The sequence below is a fragment of the Balaenoptera borealis genome (assembly GCF_965194805.1).
Source record: "Balaenoptera borealis genome assembly, chromosome: 21".
NCBI lineage: Eukaryota > Metazoa > Chordata > Mammalia > Artiodactyla > Balaenopteridae > Balaenoptera > Balaenoptera borealis.
The window spans coordinates 9,962,087-9,978,782 of record NC_138880.1 but is presented as its reverse complement, the minus strand read 5'-3'; the positions used below and the strand labels follow the sequence as shown (position 1 = coordinate 9,978,782).

The following is a 16,696-nucleotide window of genomic DNA, read 5'->3' as shown; positions in this document are numbered from 1 at the left end:
TTATAGGTTGGCTATAATCCAAAATTATTTCTCTAGAACACAATGCATTTGTCACATAATTGTCCCAATTTCAGAAGAAGTGGCTTAATTTCCAACTTGGTTGTATTGAGCATTCAAAATTATAATGTGCTAGAGTTGAAAATGATGGATCTTATATAGGGTTGATCTTAAGCTCATCTAGTGAAACACTCCCATTTTACAGATGAAGAAACTGAGAATAGGAGCTGTTGACTTGCCCCAAGCCACACAGTCCCTGGCAGTGTCAGGGCCCAGCACCTGGTTTCCTGATTCTTAGGTCAGTTCTTCCAGGCTCCTCCTTGGCCAGAGACAATGATCCCAGGTAGTGACTACTCAATGTATTTCTCCAAATGGATATGGATATTTTTCCAAATGCAATGGAGTACAATTCATGCATCTTTTAAAATAGCCAGAATTAGATTAATACAGGGTGTATTGATATGTGAAACATAGTTAGTACAAGATGTACAATGAATATGTGGTCTGTAATAGGTGTGGTAATACTGAAGACCCAACCTCTCCCAACCCAATTGCTAAACAGTACTGAGGAGGATGAGGCAGAATGTCTATCTCTGGAAAACCCAACGGAACGGACAGGACTTCAAACTTCATCTTGGGTTTAGAATTGCGCAAACTGGTGCCTCATTCTTTTTTTTTTTTTTAATATTTATTTATTTATTTGGCTGTGCTGGGTCTTAGTTGCAGCACAGGGGATCTTCCTTGCGGCGTGCGAGATCTTTAGTTTCGGCATGGCTCTTAGTTGTGTCGTGCAGGCTCTAGTTCCCTGACCAGGGATCGAACCGGGCCCCCTGCACTGGAGGCACGGAGTCTTAACTGCTGGACCACCACAGAAGTCCCTGGAGCCTCATTCTTAACGTTCAGCCCCTTGGTTATGTGACCTTGGGCGAATCACTTCTCTACTCAGCCTGACTCTCCTTATCTGCCCAACAGGGATAATAGTACCTGACTTCCAGGGTTCACTTCTGCTCTAAAAAACAATAACAATTACATATAATAAATATTTATATGCATAACAAAATATATATTTGTATATGTATATGTGTGTGTGTGTGTGTGTGTGTATATATATATATATATATATATATATCCCATTCCTTGAGCAGGGTACGCATTCAAAGGTTCTTAGTTTCCTTCCTTCTCTCTCAACTGTCATCGCAATTTTACTTGACTTATTAATCTCACCTATTAACCTTATTAGCTCATCTATTTCCTAGATATTTTTTCAAAATAAAATTGTTTTTACTTTTGCTCCCCTTTGGAGACAGTCGTAATACTTAAATACCATTTTGGAGAAACACAGTCATTCCCTTTTCTTTCTTTTTTCTTTAAGAAAATACCCATTTGTGATATAACTGCCACATAGTCTTGAAGAATAAAGAAAGTCAGAGGATGAATGACTATTTTCCAGAAGACAGGTAAAGCATATTTGGTAGATTAATTCCCAATTCACCTTCTCAGAGGAAAAGGACAAAACCCTCATTTACCAAGATTCTAAAGAGATTTTCAGGCGAGTCCCTAGCCCGCCCCACATCAGTCTTTGCTTTGAAGCCTTCATTCCCCAGAGCTTGGTTTTCTTGACCAGGTCCCAAACCTTTTATTGAGGGTAAGAAGCCTGGAGGAAGCAATTGCTGACAGTCACGTGTCTGGTGGCACTCAGGAGAGGGATGGCATATGTGCTTATCAGGGAATCAATCTTTCTGCCTATCATCCTCTTTTTCCTAGGAAGAAAGCGACTTAGCGCAATTACCTCATCCAGAACTATTACCGCACTTTAAACTGTTTATTCTCCAGAGAAAGGTGTTTCGGGTCAGGTGGCACTTTGACCAGAGGGATGGATTTTTTGCAAGTACTGTATTGATATTGACTGTGGGCAGTGGGGAGGTGTTGGGAACGTTGTCTTTCTTTCAAACCAAGATTTCATTTTCTATTGGGGTCCACCAGGCAAAAGGGGACACATATTCTGACCAGCTGAGTTCTGGCATCATTCTGGGGGCTCGAATACGGTGCTCTGACTATGGAACCTTGAACTCAGGGCCAACCCCCCAAGTGTGTTTGCTCTGAAACTGTGTGGCCCAAGGCAATCTCTCTTAAATGCAAATGGGAGAATAAGAGGCAAACGGGAGGTACTTTCACAAGCAGGGAAATGAAGATTTGACAACCTCTTCAAAACAAACCACACTTTTAAGAAAAGTCTTTCCTTCTCCTTACAAAGGCCCAGCACGACTTCCTTTCCCTGATACTTAGGAGGAAGGCAATTGCCAGGGCCCAGATTTAAACGAAACAGGAGCCATCAGAAACGAAAGAGCTTTCTGAAAATTTGGGGGCTTCCGGGATGATTAGGACCACAGACAAGGGAATTGGGGAAAAAAAGAAAAAATAAAAATCGATCACATACCCCTCATGCACCCATGAGTTCCCCACCTCTTTATGTACATGCATGCACATTTAGCTTAGTTGCAATAATGGGTTTATTCCAGTGCTATTTTTTTCCCACTTGGCATTTGTCTTTTTTTTTTTTTTTCTTTTGAATTTTTCTGGAGTGGTGTCTGATCTGATTTTTAAAAATGGAAGCAAGAGGGGCAGGGCTGTGAAAGGGCTCAAAGTTGAACGAAACAGTGGTTTCCAGGAAGCAGCAGACTCAGGCTGCCGAGATGCCCACATCTTTCTGCGCTGGGTTCGCCTCCAAGAGGCCCGCAGGCTTTGCTCACATCTTGGAGCGAGCGTGACCTCCGCAAGTCCAGCGGCGGTCCTGCTCCCGAGCTCGCGGAGGCACCTGGGGGCGCGCGCAGCCGCCGCGGGGCTCACCTGCGCCTCCCTGCCGGCAGCCCCGCCCCGCCGCCAGCCCCGCCCCGCGCCGCCCCGCGCCGCCCCGCGCCGCCCGCCCGTCGCCCGCCGCCCGCTGCCCGCTGCCGCCCGCCGCCGCCGCCGCCGCCGCCCCGCCCCGGCCCGGCTCATTGGTTGCCGCTCGGAGGGGAGGGGAAGGGGCGGCCTCTGGGGGGGGTCTCATTAGCGTTGCGGGCTCCTTCCTCCGCTGCCTAGTCCGAAACCCGGCGGCGGCTGGAGCGCCGCGAGCGAGCGAGCGGTGCAGCAGGGACGGCGGGCGACTCGGGCAGTGACCGTGGCGGCAGCGGTCGCTCCGCCGTGGGAGGCTATGGGGACGCGCGCATCCTCTGGGTGCCCAGCGCGCGGCGGCTCGGAGCGCCCTGCCCTGCTGCTGTAGGGAGCGGCCGTGGAGCAGTCACTCGCCGAAGACCCCCGGGACCCACTTGCTTCGGCCCCTGGCTCGCCGTGCCTCTCCCGGGCTCCCGGGGCGCGGAAGAGAATCCGTACTCCCGAGCGGGGCAAGCAGCATGGGGAGAGCGGCCGCCGCAAGAGGAGGCGCTGGAGGGGCGCGCCGGTGGCTCCCTTGGCTGGGGCTCTGCTTCTGGGCGGCGGGGGCTGCGACTGCCCGAGGTAAGCGCGGGGTCGAGCGGGCGGCGGAGCCGGGGGCGAGGCGACCGAGCGGGACCCGCACCTATGGCGTTGGTTTCCCAAGTTGCGCCCTGCACCTCTCCGCGCGCTGAGCGCAGCGGGGTGGGACTCGGGCGGAGGACCTCTGAGGGGACCACTGTCCCCAACCCCAAGTTCGCGATCAGCCGCAGTCCTACAGGTTGCTGGGACCGAGGCCCCTACCCTTCTTTTCCTCTCGTCGCTTTTGCTGCATTTTCCGAGCCCTCCCCAGTTCCTGCAGACCGGAGTCCCCACCTCTTCACTCCAGTCTCGCTCCCCCCAGTCCTCTTCACTTCCTTCCGTGGCGAGATCGTTCACGGGTGGGCGCCCGTAGGGGTGTCCGAGAGTTCCTGGGGAGGGGCGCCGGGTGATGAGAGTCTCTGTTGGGTGCGCTTGAATGGAGAGGGCGCCTTTTCTCTGGGGGAGCAGCACCCAGGCTCAAGTCCGCGAAGCTCGACACCTCTCGGGAGACAGCAGCCCGAGGTCCTGGGCAGCAGTGGGCTTTCTTTCGAGGAGGCCGCGGTGTGCGGGAGCTCGGGAGAGCTGCGTGCGCCATCCGCGTTTAACTGCGCCGGCAGTGCCCAGCCAGGTTAGCGGTTGGCCCGAGGCCGCTCACCCGGCGCCTCCTCTCCCTGCCCGGTGCCGGCTCCAGCCCGGGAGCTCGTGAGCGCGGGGCCCCCTGAGCGGCTGGGAAACCGCTGCTTCTTTCCGACTTAGAAACGTAGACCCCATTTTTCCTGGATCCTGTGGACTCCGGCAGAGTGACATTCTGCACCTGGTTTCAGCTCCACCTTGAGCGAGGACTGGGAGCGTCAAGTTAAAACCGCGGACTTGCTTTGAAGATGATCAGAGGCAGTTTTACACGTAGCTTGAGGAGTGTGGCTTTACCCTGGAAATATCTGGAAGCTGTTCCTTGCCGCTCTTGTTTGCCTTTCTTTATGCCTAGGTGCCATCCATTAGGCTTAGAATTTGTAATTGCCTTAAATGATTTACCTAACGCTTGACTGGCGAGGGGTGAAACTGATCTGCCCACCTCACCTCTACCTTGAACGTATTGTGAGTAGCCGGGAGACAGGAAAGGGTGGAAAGGGTTGAGGACTATCACAGAAAAACCAGTGTAATCTCATTTTTATAAAAGCTAACGGTGTGTTAAAAGCAGTCGTGCTGCCTGGAATGAAGAATTAAAAAAAGAAGAGTGGATAGAGGTTTTTCCCTTTTATGATCCTGTTCAGTGACTATTTGCATTTCATTTCCTGAAAAGTTTTTTTTTTTTTTTTTTTTAATGGAGCAGGCTTTTTAAAAAGCAGGAAGGGTTTAAAAATGAGCCTCAAGTGATTGCACACACTGGGTGATGGTGAAGCATAGTTCTTTTCCTCGCTGAGAGAAGCACAAGCTTCAGCCATTTAATTTACTACAGAGAATGCCTCCTTACAAAGTCAGCTCTGAGTTGTTTTTAATACACTATTAGGGGGAAAAGCGGGCCTTTTCTGAGTGTTGATTTAAATGTCTCAGTTTCCACTTGCTCTTCTATGCTGAATACCTAAGAGTGACTGACTCCACGTACTGACCTTTGGAATTTGGTTGGTGGGGCTGTCTTGAAGCCAGCTTGAAACAAGAGGTGCGGACCTGCCAAAAGCCTCTTGGATGGAGTTTTGCTGGCTGTGAAACTAAGGCTAGCACCTCTTGTCTGCAAGCTGTTCTTCAAAGGACTCCTGGAAAACACACTGTACACTCCGCAGGCTTATTTACAGCAAATGTCTTGCACAGATCATAGTAATGTTCAAGACACACGGACTGGAGTAGTACATCTGATTAATATTTCCCTTGTAGTATTTTACTTTCTGGGGCAGGAAGCCTATTATCTTTAGCACCTGTCAGAGATTCCCCAAGAAATGAGCAGTAAACAGGCTATAAAATCTGTGAAGCCACATAACCTGGCTTGGGACAGGTGGGCACAATTAGGGTTTTCAGAACAAAGGGTGTGTTTCAAAGTTATTTAAGTTCTCCCAGACCAGGAAGGGTGCCCCCTCATTAAAAGCACGATGAGATGCACCCAGGGGACATGTTTGCTGAGAAGTTTCACCGCATTCTCTGCGGCTGGCCCTACAGTGTTCTTACTTATCCAAGTAAATAGTTTTTTTGTTCTACAAGCCTTTTCATGTTGGTTTGAACCAAGGTGCTCCGCCTTCCCGAAACAACAGGATAGACAGAATTATGCCATTTGCTTTGATTGTATAAGAAGATTGAACAATTCAGTAGCCATTTCTTTACAATTAGTTATCATTTATTTGTTTCCAAGATGATTGTACCAACTCCTTTTTTCCCCGTTTTCTTTCCCTCCATGCCTAATGTAAAACCTCCTGAAAATTGCAACGAGATTTCAGATGATTGGCTTTGAATGTCCTCAACGAGGAAAATACATGGGGCAAGGGCCTGCCTGCAGAAACTAGTAGTGGCTCAAGGAGCCCCATGTTCTGGTTCCCTCCTTTGTAAGCTAGACTTAATTCTTGAGATTTATGTTCTTGATGGATAGCATACTTACTGTAAGGAAAGCACTTGGGTACCATGATTACCGTATATTTTAACACCTTCCAAGTTAAAAGAAGGGGGTTTAAAAGTTATTCATGACCTGCCAAGTGCTAATTGAATCCACATCATGTTGTCACACTGATTTGTTTTTGTTCTTTGAAAAAAAGGAGCACTGCTGTTGATCTGGTTGTGATTCCTCTGTTAGATACTGTACATAGATATCCCAGTCTGAAGGCAGGGAGGAAGATGATCTTAGCTGGGCTGAGCTTTCACACAATTCCTTCTTTTAAAAATTTTCGTGGACAATGAAATCTTCCTTATGGTAACCATAGTGATGCATTAAGGGCAAGAGAAATACACATTTGTTTTAACAGGCACAATAGGGTCGCATGGTTTACGCGTACTTAAATCCATTTACCTACCTCGTTCCTGCAGTTTTGTATCTATGTTCACTTTCTCCTTAACGAACATAATTACTGCCTCCGCCACCCCACATTCTGTTTCTTTTTCCTCCAAAATCTTCCCCTCCAAAGGGCTATGAGAAAAGAGCCTTTTCTTGCAATTTCTTGGTGGGTTTTTCTTTTTGTGACTCTTGGGTTGTGCTCTCAATTTGAGCAGTCCAGTGGTATCTTTTTTTCCTGTCCGACAAAGGGTTCCGCTCAAGAAATCTCTTAAGTATCTCAGCTGATGAGAAGAGATTCATTGTTCTCACCTGACCCTATAGTGGCAGCATCTGTCACCCTTTTTCATAATCTTACTACGAAAAATAGTAATGTCAGCCTTCCATTCTTCCTCACTCTTTGAATGACCCATCTGTGGGTCTCTGGTTCCTTAAGTGGTACCCCATAGGTTGGGAAAACCTATGGAACCCCAGGAATCCTCCGTGAGTTCCATCAAAACTATGACTGAGTGGGTCTCGTAGTTCTAGACCCTGCTGTCTTAGTAGTTAGGGAAGAAGCACTTTTCTGTCTGTTGTCTCAATGACTTGTAAACTTTTTATCATCCTCCTTCTTTCTACCAAATAAGGACCCAACTTGAAATATTGCCAACTTTCAAGGTTTAACAAGAAATTGGTTGTTCAGGAGATAATGAATATTTGATATCACTCCCTCGGGTCTTTCTTTCTTTTTAAAATACGGAGGCTGGGGACCCAGACCATAGGTGTTACAGTCTAATCCCAAAGACCAAGTGTATGAAGAAAGATTTATTCCATAAATCTTTAAGGAAGATTAACCGGCAGGCACAGATGTTCACAGAGAGCCCGGATGTGTTCCCCTCCTTGATTATACCTTTGCCATTAATTCTGATTGTCCCGTACACTGGGCAGTGCCACCTGACCAGCTGTGTCATTGTCTTCTGTCCTCCTTATTCTGCCGCCTTCATGAACTAACAGCATGACCGAATAACCAAGGGGGACTTACCTCTGTCATTCTTGGCCACGTACTCTAGGTAAAGACACTTGCTCACCCAGTCATTTGCTTCATGGCCACCGCTGGCATGAGACCTATCATCGTGTTGCTGCCACTCTTTGTATTATGCCTCTTCCTTAAGAGACCGCATTTTTTTTTTTAATTGATTGACTGATTGATTGCTATGTCGGGTCTTCGTTTCTGTGCTAGGGCTTTCTCTAGTTGCGGCAAGCGGGGGCCACTCTTCATCGCGGTGCGCGGGCCTCTTACTATCGCGGCCTCTCTTGTTGCGGAGCACAGGCTCCAGACGCGCAGGCTCAGTAATTGTGGCTCACGGGCCTAGTTGCTCCGCGGCATGTGGGATCTTCCCAGACCAGGGCTCGAACCCGTGTCCCCTGCACTGGCAGGCAGACTCTCAACCACTGCGCCACCAGGGAAGCCCCAAGAGACGGCCTTTTTGCAGTCTTGCTTGAATATTAGATAATAATAGTAATGACTGTCTTTAGCAGGTGCCATTCATTACTCTAAAGAGTTTTACACACATTAACTTACATAATCCTTAAAGTAACTTAACATAACTTAAAATAACTCTTTGAGGTGAGTACTCTTACTATCCTCCTTTTGAAGATAGCAGAAGAGCTGCACAGAGAAGGTAAGTACCTCGCTCAAGGCCGCGGAGTTAGTATGTGGTGGCGCCTGGATTTGAACCTATGCAGTCTGACTCCAGAGCCCACAATAAAGACGCTTTTCTAAACTGCACTGAAAACAAAATGACTCTGATATTTTGGTGACATAAGTACTAAAATTATCTCTCTATAACTATGAGACTCGGAGAAGAATTTAGAGGAGCTTAAATAAATCTATAAATGTATTCAGATACATCGCAGAGATTTATGTTGTACGCAAAGAGCCACCCTCTCACCATTCAGCTTAATATACTTTGGGATCAGATTCACACTTAAAATTCCGAGTGCCAGCTTCTAATATGATCGCTTGCTTTCTTTTCCCCCCCAGTTTTGAATTTCAACACAAAATATTACTCTGAATACGCCATCCGTGGAATGGCAGATCCCAAGAGACTATTTGTTGCCTGTCTTGTATTTTTAGCCTTGTTTGCCGGGGAAATGTGAAGCGTGAGATTTGAGAATAGATTGTTAACACCAGAGGCTGCTGTTTCTGCTGTTTTGGGTACTCCTCCTGCGGCTCTTGCAAGGCAGATGGCTAGATTCATTTCCAGAAAATAGACATTCATTCTATTTTGCATTTCCACTTTGAAAAGAACTTTTAATTGTTTGTACCACATTGCGTTGTATGCTCTTACTGTGAGCGTACACATGCTGTGCGTAGATAGTTTTCAGAATTAGGCGGATGTTAATGAATTCACTTTGGACCGCGTGAGAAATCCACTGCACACTCTCTTGTGATTTTGGAGGATTTCTTTGGAAAGTGGGTTTGTGTGTAGGACAGTGTGGACCGCATATGTTTTTCTCAATACCCCTTCCCCCTCTGGACTTCACTGGACTAAGAAATTAGGGGCAGAAGTATTCGGGTTGTGTTGATGGGGCTAAAGTAGAAACCAAAACACGTAGTACTCTTCTTGGCTTATGTCGGACCACAACAGGGTGTAAACTATTTCCTAATATTGTTTCCAAGAAGACAAGAGTACAGGGAGGCCTGTATTTTTCCTATATGATCAGTTTCTTCTGACAGTTTCCTTCCTAATTAAGGAAGCTGGAAGCCAAAAGCTGTCTTCCAAGGGAAGTCAGTAACAGCCTCACTTAATGTAGATACTGACTTTCTGCCCCTAAATTTCTGGTTCATAAAATGCAGAAGAGCCTTCCTCCCCAGAAAGAGAGACCTTGGCACTTGAGTGTATGTTTCCACTTGAACTTGGCCTTGTAAGGGTGGGAGGAATAATATGGGGTAATTTCACCACAACACTGTGGAACTTGACTCAGAATGGACTTTACAAGATGCATTGTTTTGCTGATTGAATGGTGTAATTTCTCCGTCAGGTAAGTCCAAGGGAAAATGACATTGCAGACATCCCAGAAGGTAAGTGATTGGCAGACACGCAAAGGAGGTACTAGAGGCTAAAGCAAAGAAGTCATCCTGACTATTTCAAGGGTCCAACCAACACTGGAATAACTATTTTTAATTTCATTCATAGATTTTACTCACTTACTATAAAAGCAAATGTATTTACAAAATATTGGACTAGAAGATTTGCCTCTAAAGAAGTTTGTGGCACGCCTTTTAGAGTTGTTTGCACGTGATTGGTGGTTTCTGCCTCATCACAGTACTTTAGTAGTTAGCGTCTTTATTTGAATTTAATTTATTTAATAAAACCTACTGGAAGAGGAAGGGAAAGCCAATGATCTTGGGTTATGAAAGCTAAGCTGGTAATATTTGAAACACACAAATCAGGGCTTTTCAAATGTTAATGTGCCTTTGAATCACTGTAGATCTTGTTAAAATGCACATTCTGATTTGGTAAATCTGGAGAGGGGCCTGAGAGCCTGCATTTCTAACAAACTTCTAGATGACACCATCTGACCACACTTTGAGTAGCAGGGTTATGGATGACAATAATTCAAGTTTTGGGGGGTTTGTTATTGATTTTCAATATTGATTTTCACTTGGAAGCCAGTACGAAGTGGAATTCTATGTAAGAATATTGTAAACGTGCCAGTAGAAGAATAGGCAAAGACAAATGTCAGTTTTAACACACAAAAACCTAGAGCTACTCACAAAACAAATAGACATTCTGGGAGTACCATTCTGATGTAATATAGCGTCTTGCTTCCAGTATTTGTAAAGATGGATGCAGTATTTTCAAAGGCTTGGATTTTATTTTGAAGTAATTGAGGACTTCTGTCTGCATCTACTTCATTTCTGTAAGAAAGAGGAAACTGAGTCCCCCAGAAGTTGAACAGTTTGCCCAAAGTCAGATTTTTGCTAAGATTCTACCCCCTTTTATCTTACTGTATCTCTTGACTGGCACTGCACTTAAAAACGATCCCGAGTTCAGGATATTGAGAGAGTGAGGCTACACCTAAGGAAGAGGTAGAACAAAAACAGTTGGTTAGAAACAAAAACAGAGGAATGTTCATATGGGATAGGGGTGCTCGCTCGCCAAGGAGCTGGATTCTTGTCACAACATGGTGTGGGACTAGGTTTTGGGTCCTTCTTTGCTGCTGGACACTTATGTCTCCTTGGCAATGCCCGTCATGCTTACTGTTACTTACCCAGCACTTGGCAGTGCTGGTCCCATAGCACATGCTCAACAATCATTTTTACTCTAAGCTTATTGCGTTAAGGTATAAATAATATTGAGGATAACATTTCTAAAATGTACTCAATATGGTGCTAAAACATTCAGGAAAATTAGTTGCCAGAAAAAATTAAATAACTGTAAGAGGGTTTTACATTCCCGCCCCCCAACAGATTGAAAAGCCTACGTCCCTAGATAGATTATTCTACAAAGATGATTAAGTGCAAGATGTGACACTATCACGGATGGCTCTCTTGCATAATAATTCATTTGCATGGAATTCGACATTTTTCAGGTGCATTCACAGTTTGGATTGTTTTGGATTTTTACATTCACCCTGATGTTGAACAGATGATGAAATTAAGGTTTAGAGGTTTTTTCAACCAAGGCTAGACAGAGAGCCATATCTAGCACTAGGGCCAGAAGCTGAGTGTCCAAATGGTTTCTGGGCCTTTTTGACTATGAGGTCATACTATTTTATTACCAAATAGATCGGTTGCACTTAAGTTGGACCATACAACATTCCATTCTGCTCACATTATATTTGAGACAGGGCATGGGTACATGAACACGTGTGACAGAGAAAGAAATGAGTAAAAAATATCAGTGGTACCGTGTTGGCTTCTGGGTTTATGTGGTGTTAGGTTTCTCACGGTTATGAACAGAAGTGGTCTCATCTGGAAGAGGGGATGGTAGGAAATGTGGCAGCAGTGGTTTGAGGCAAGTAAAATTGTGAATATATGAAAAATGGTATACTGCGGTATGGCCTAAGGGGTATGGAAAAAGTTCTGAGGAACTTGCTGAGCAATAATATTTTCTATTCTTTTTTTTTTAATTCATTAAATTTAGTTTATTTTTGGATGCGTTGGGTCTTTGTTACTGCACGGGCTTTCTCTAGTTGCGGCGAGCGGGGGCAACTCTTCGTTGTGGTGTGCGGGCTTCTCATTGCAGTGGCTCTCTTGTTGCAGAGCACGGGCTCTAGGCGTGTGGGCTTCCATAGTTGTGGCGCGCAGGCTCAGTAGTTGTGGCTCGTGGGCTCTAGAGCACAGGCTCAGTAGTTGTGGTGCACGGGCTTAGTTGCTCCGCGGCATGTGGGATCTTCCCGGTCCAGGGCTCGAACCCGTGTCCCCTGAATTGGCAGGCGGATTCTTAACCACTGTGCCACCAGGGGAGCCCCATGTTTTCTTAAAAACAACAAAGGATTTAAAATTTAGTTCATTAAATAAAAATCACAATTAGTTCTGCAGTTTTATTTTAAAGTCATTACAGACACCAAACACTCTTTAGAAATATAGTACTGGCTTCATAATCTGCATCGCTTTCTAAATACCTTGTCTTTATTATTAACTTTGTGCTTTATTTTTTTCTTTCTGTATATAGTCGCGGAACAAGGTTAAAGTATTTTAATTGGTATTTGGAAGGTGTGTGGTGGCACAGTGCATTTGGACTTGCAATAATAATTTTCATCAACGTGTCTTTAAGAATTATCTAATCTATTTTTAGAAAGAAATAGAAAAAAATACAGACCTCAAAATAAAGTTCTTTGCCAGAGAAATATGTGTGTTGTAGGCCTTTTGAAAGGAGCTGAGGAAATTGTAACTGTCCTTCATCCGAATAGGTGACCCTTGTATCCCTCTCAGCCTAGGGACCAGAAGCTACAGTGATTGCCAGCAGCTTGCATCAGGAAATTTCCAAAGTTGTCTCCTTTAAAAAAAAAAAAAAAAAAAAAAAGCAGGAAAGAGGTTCACAGGTTTTGTCAGTGTGAGGTGTGTGGGTGGGATGTAAGTGTTTGGGGGTTTGCTTTAAAGAAAGAAAGGTTTTTAAAATGTCATTTTTTTTTCACCTTGGAGCAAACAAAAACAAAAAAGCAAAAAAAACAAACCCACCCACCCCAAATACAAAAATGAAAACTAAAACCCATTGGCTATTTTCTCAAGTTTAGCAGACAGCTTGAAATGTACATCCGTCTCGGATAGCAATGTGAAAAGACAGCTCTCCCGTATCATATCCTGCATCAGACAACACCATTACTTGTGCAGCCAATTATTAATAATTGTCAAGGGGATAAGTGCTTAATGCATGGATATCTGTGTGTATGTATTAGTAGAATGTCATATATCATCATTATTGCAAACTTACATCATTAAACTTCTATGCTGTTAATTTAAATGCCATTAATAACACTTAAACTTGAGACGGAGACACAGTTTTGACTTGAAAGTTAGCTTCTTAATTTGAGTGCTCCCGTTTCTTTCTCCCTGGTCTCTCCCATCTAACCCCCAACTCTCAGTCTCCTCTTGCTCCCTGTCTCCTCCTCAAGTCAAAACTGCCTTCCCGTTCCAGCAGTGTGGTGGGCTGCAAAGTTCAAGGCCACGTGTCCTCCAATGTGTCACTTTTTTTCTGGTTCTTTTTATTTCTAAAATGAGAAGAAGTAACGAAATGATCGTGAAAGCTCCTTCCTGCTCTAACATTTTATGATGCTGTGTATTGTTTTCAGTACCCTTTTATTCATGGTATTTTTTTTATCATTTCAGGAAGCATTTCTTGGCATTTTAAATAGGCATCAAAACCTTCGATAACAAATACTCTGAAAGTAGAATTTTCAGGACAAGTTTGTAGGACTTCAGGAATGAGGCTGGTGAGCCTTGGCTTAAGCGTTTTCAAGAATGCATCATCAATAAAAGAAGTGTAATTTTATGTATCGGTTTCTCTTAAATCAGTGGTTGTACACTAACGCATACATATGCTGCTCCAGCAGCAGAAGCGAGATGAGTGGGAAAGGGCTGCGGGGGCCAGAATCCTCCACGGCAGTCCAGTGTTGCCCAATTGGGTGCGTGGGCCCATGGTTGCTAGACTGACTTTTTCTTTTTTAGCAGAAACCATCTATATGCTATCTCATGGTAAATTTCCAGATTTGAACTCTTCTCACATCATTTTAATAAAACACCTTTAGTTTAAGCAAGAGTCACAAGATACAGCACTCCACCTTCCAGTTTGTCTCAAGTCAGTGACTTTTTCCACCTTTTGTTAAGAGATTGAAAGGATCAGGGAGGCAGTTGGCCCTCATTTTCAATAATTGTCTTTGAGCTCTGCCTATAAAGCTTTTTCTAGGTTTGTGGAGGAGCACTGTCTGTTGTCTTCCCTTCCTCTTTTGTTCTCTTGTGATTTGATGACCATCTCTATAGTGTTGTGTTTGGGTTGCTTTTTCTTTTTGTGTGTGTATCGTAGTTTTTGGGTTTGCTGTTCCCATGAGGTTTTGATATAGTAGTCTATATATGTACAAGTTTGTTTTAAGTTGCTGGTCTCTTTCCCGCCTAGAGAAGTTCCTTTAGCATTTGAGGAGCATTGTCTAAAAGTGGAAGATCAAAAGCATTTGAGTGGCCTTTTATTTAACCTATGAAAAACACTAATTTGATCACTGAGTTTCTATGTGCCTCTCTATGCCATTTGTAAAGAAGAATCATACAATTATATTGCTGGAAAGGGCCCTAAAATTTCTAAGCGGAAGCTCAAATCTCTACATGGGCAACCAAAGTCTTGAGAAGCAGCATAGCTTGCTGGACTTGTAGGAGGTCATTTCTGTCAGTGTTTGCCCACGAACCCAGATCTTCATTTCTCAATGTTGTTCTTGCCCCTTCTCCTTTTCAGGCCCATAATAACGAAAGCAATTGATAGAGGCACCAAGGTAATCAAAAGAATGATACCAGAAGACTAAAGCCTATTGATCATTTTACACTTCTGTTAGAGGATGCTTTCCTTTTATTTAAAATGTTTATATTTTTCTAGATACCTTTGAAGTAGGATAGATTTTTCATCTTTGGCACTGTTCTGAATCGTACAGTGTTGGGGCTGTGATTTGAGGGGCTCAAGTTGGTTCATTGTAGCAGAGCTAATGGATATTGTATTATATTATTATCTATGTTACATTATCTATATCTACATTATAGGTTTATTTTGTGTTTTTATGGAATTTACAGTGAGTCAAGCTTTTGTTCTAATTACTTACCTTCTGCATCCTTGGTAACAATTTTGTTCAGTATGAATCTACTAGCAGACCCTAAATACTTTCTAAATATAATTATTTAAAAAAATCTATACATAGGATGAAGATAGTCACTTCTCTTCTCATACTATGGGATGTTAGTGCCATGAATTAGAATAGGAAACCTTATGCTTCACCCAAGGAAATAACTTTAGAATGGTATTTGCCACACAACTCCTGATTCTTATCTGGATAAGTAAATTACTTCCAATTTCCATTTTTCCCTGTTTAAATCTGAGTTTTCATGTGTGATGAGAAGGTAACACTTTCCAGCTGGAATGCTAGGTCTGTTGTGCTGCGGTGGTTTTATTCAAATGGATTCAGTAGTTGGCCACTTAGAGGACCACTAGGTGGTGCAGATTTTAAAGGTGCACAAGCAATTGACTTACGCTTCTTCGCAGAAAACTTTTGATGTTGGCAGCAGCTTGCCAATGATACCCTCAAAAGGCCATGCATCTGCATCCAAAGAGAGTGAAGATAATAATTTTAAAAGCCTCAGTTGCTTCTTCTCATGCATTCTCTATTGTTCTTTATTTTAAAGCTGAGTTCTGCATTTCTGATGGTCATGATAACTTGTAAAATGCAATCCCTGCAGTTGAGCTGAAGCTTATATAAACCCTGGTGACTCTGTAATGATGATTATTCACGTTGAAGTCACCTTACTGGGAAAGTGTTAGATGTGGAGGGTGTCGAAAACTTCAGATTCTTGGAGATTAGTTGTCAAAATATTCAGGGTTTGGTTATTTTTAGCAGTTATCAGTGAAAGATCTTGCTGCTGGAAATGGTGATTAGGTTTTAAAGCTACAAATTCCCGGTCATCACCCAAAGCCATTATTTTTTTTTCAAACTCACAGAAAGGCTGACATCTTTAGTGTTGTCACCCGGGGTTAGGTGAGACGATCACACAGACAGGTGCTTTGAATATGTGTGGCCATCAGCTTTTTAAGTTTAAAATTGATGATTAATATTTAAACAGTTTTATTGAAGCATAGTAGATTGAAAAATGAGCACCAAAAGTTTAATGTAACCCCTGTTTAGAGAAATACGTGTGTTTGTAATTTAAATTTTGAAGAGAAGCTGATGCCAAGAGCAGAACAGTTAAGCCATCTCAGAATAGTTGAGCCCAAATCTCAGGGGAGAGGATCCACTGATATATATTTTTTTAAGTTCCTCAGGTTATTCTTAGTTTGGGAATCAAAGCCTGAGAGCCGCTGGTGTAATGGGTGGATTGATTGTGAGCAAATGTAGAAACTGATCTTTTTTTTGAGATTTAGAGACAGCAAAGTGTAAGGGATAAAGGTGACCACCCATGTTTCTCCCTCGCACACCCCTCCACATTAGGCGTTATATTTCCACGTTGGATCTCAAATGACTTGGATGAGTGAAACTGGATAATGGCACTCAACATTTCAGTCTTTAGGAGCTAGACTTTTCCTGCTAGGATGGAAGAACTTAGATATTCATGAAAGAGATGTGATTAAATAAGAAACATTATATAATCATGGAGAAGAGTTTTAAGAACCCAGGGTTGGAGGTTGGACCATATGTTTCCCTTCTGAACAAAAGCACAGGGGCCCACTAATGGACATTCCTATTAATTCTCATCTAATATGTCTTAGGTCCAGGATGTAAATGATAAGTGATCACATTTATGAATGGGTTAATAACTTTGTACTGGTCTTGGTGTCGGAAGGATGAAGGCAGTATAGTTCCTTACAGAGTAGGGCAGGGCCCCAGTCAGCACCATTGTTGTTGACTAAGGAGTTGGGTGGGGACAGCTGGTGCCTCTTTGCTGTTTTAGGAAATGTGGCATAGGAATTCCAAATAAAGCAAATGTTTCTAATATGTCTGTTCACAACTGCCAACGGTTCCCTATTTGTGAAATCAAATGCAAGACATTTTGTGACCAGTTGT

At 43.7% G+C, this 16,696-nt stretch overlaps 1 protein-coding gene across 5 annotated transcripts in view; it reads left to right on the top strand.

The window, feature by feature from the left end:
* The first annotated feature begins 3,002 nt into the window (after positions 1-3,002).
* Positions 3,003-16,696, top strand: part of UNC5D (unc-5 netrin receptor D) — a 582,894-nt gene continuing 569,200 nt past the window's right edge. For all 5 annotated transcript variants that reach the window (XM_082374962.1, XM_082374961.1, XM_082374959.1 and 2 more), the window contains exon 1: positions 3,003-3,492. In XM_082374962.1, coding sequence (XP_082231088.1) covers positions 3,390-3,492 — 103 coding nt within the window. In that variant the 5' untranslated portion in view covers positions 3,003-3,389. The remainder of the gene's footprint in view (positions 3,493-16,696) is intronic.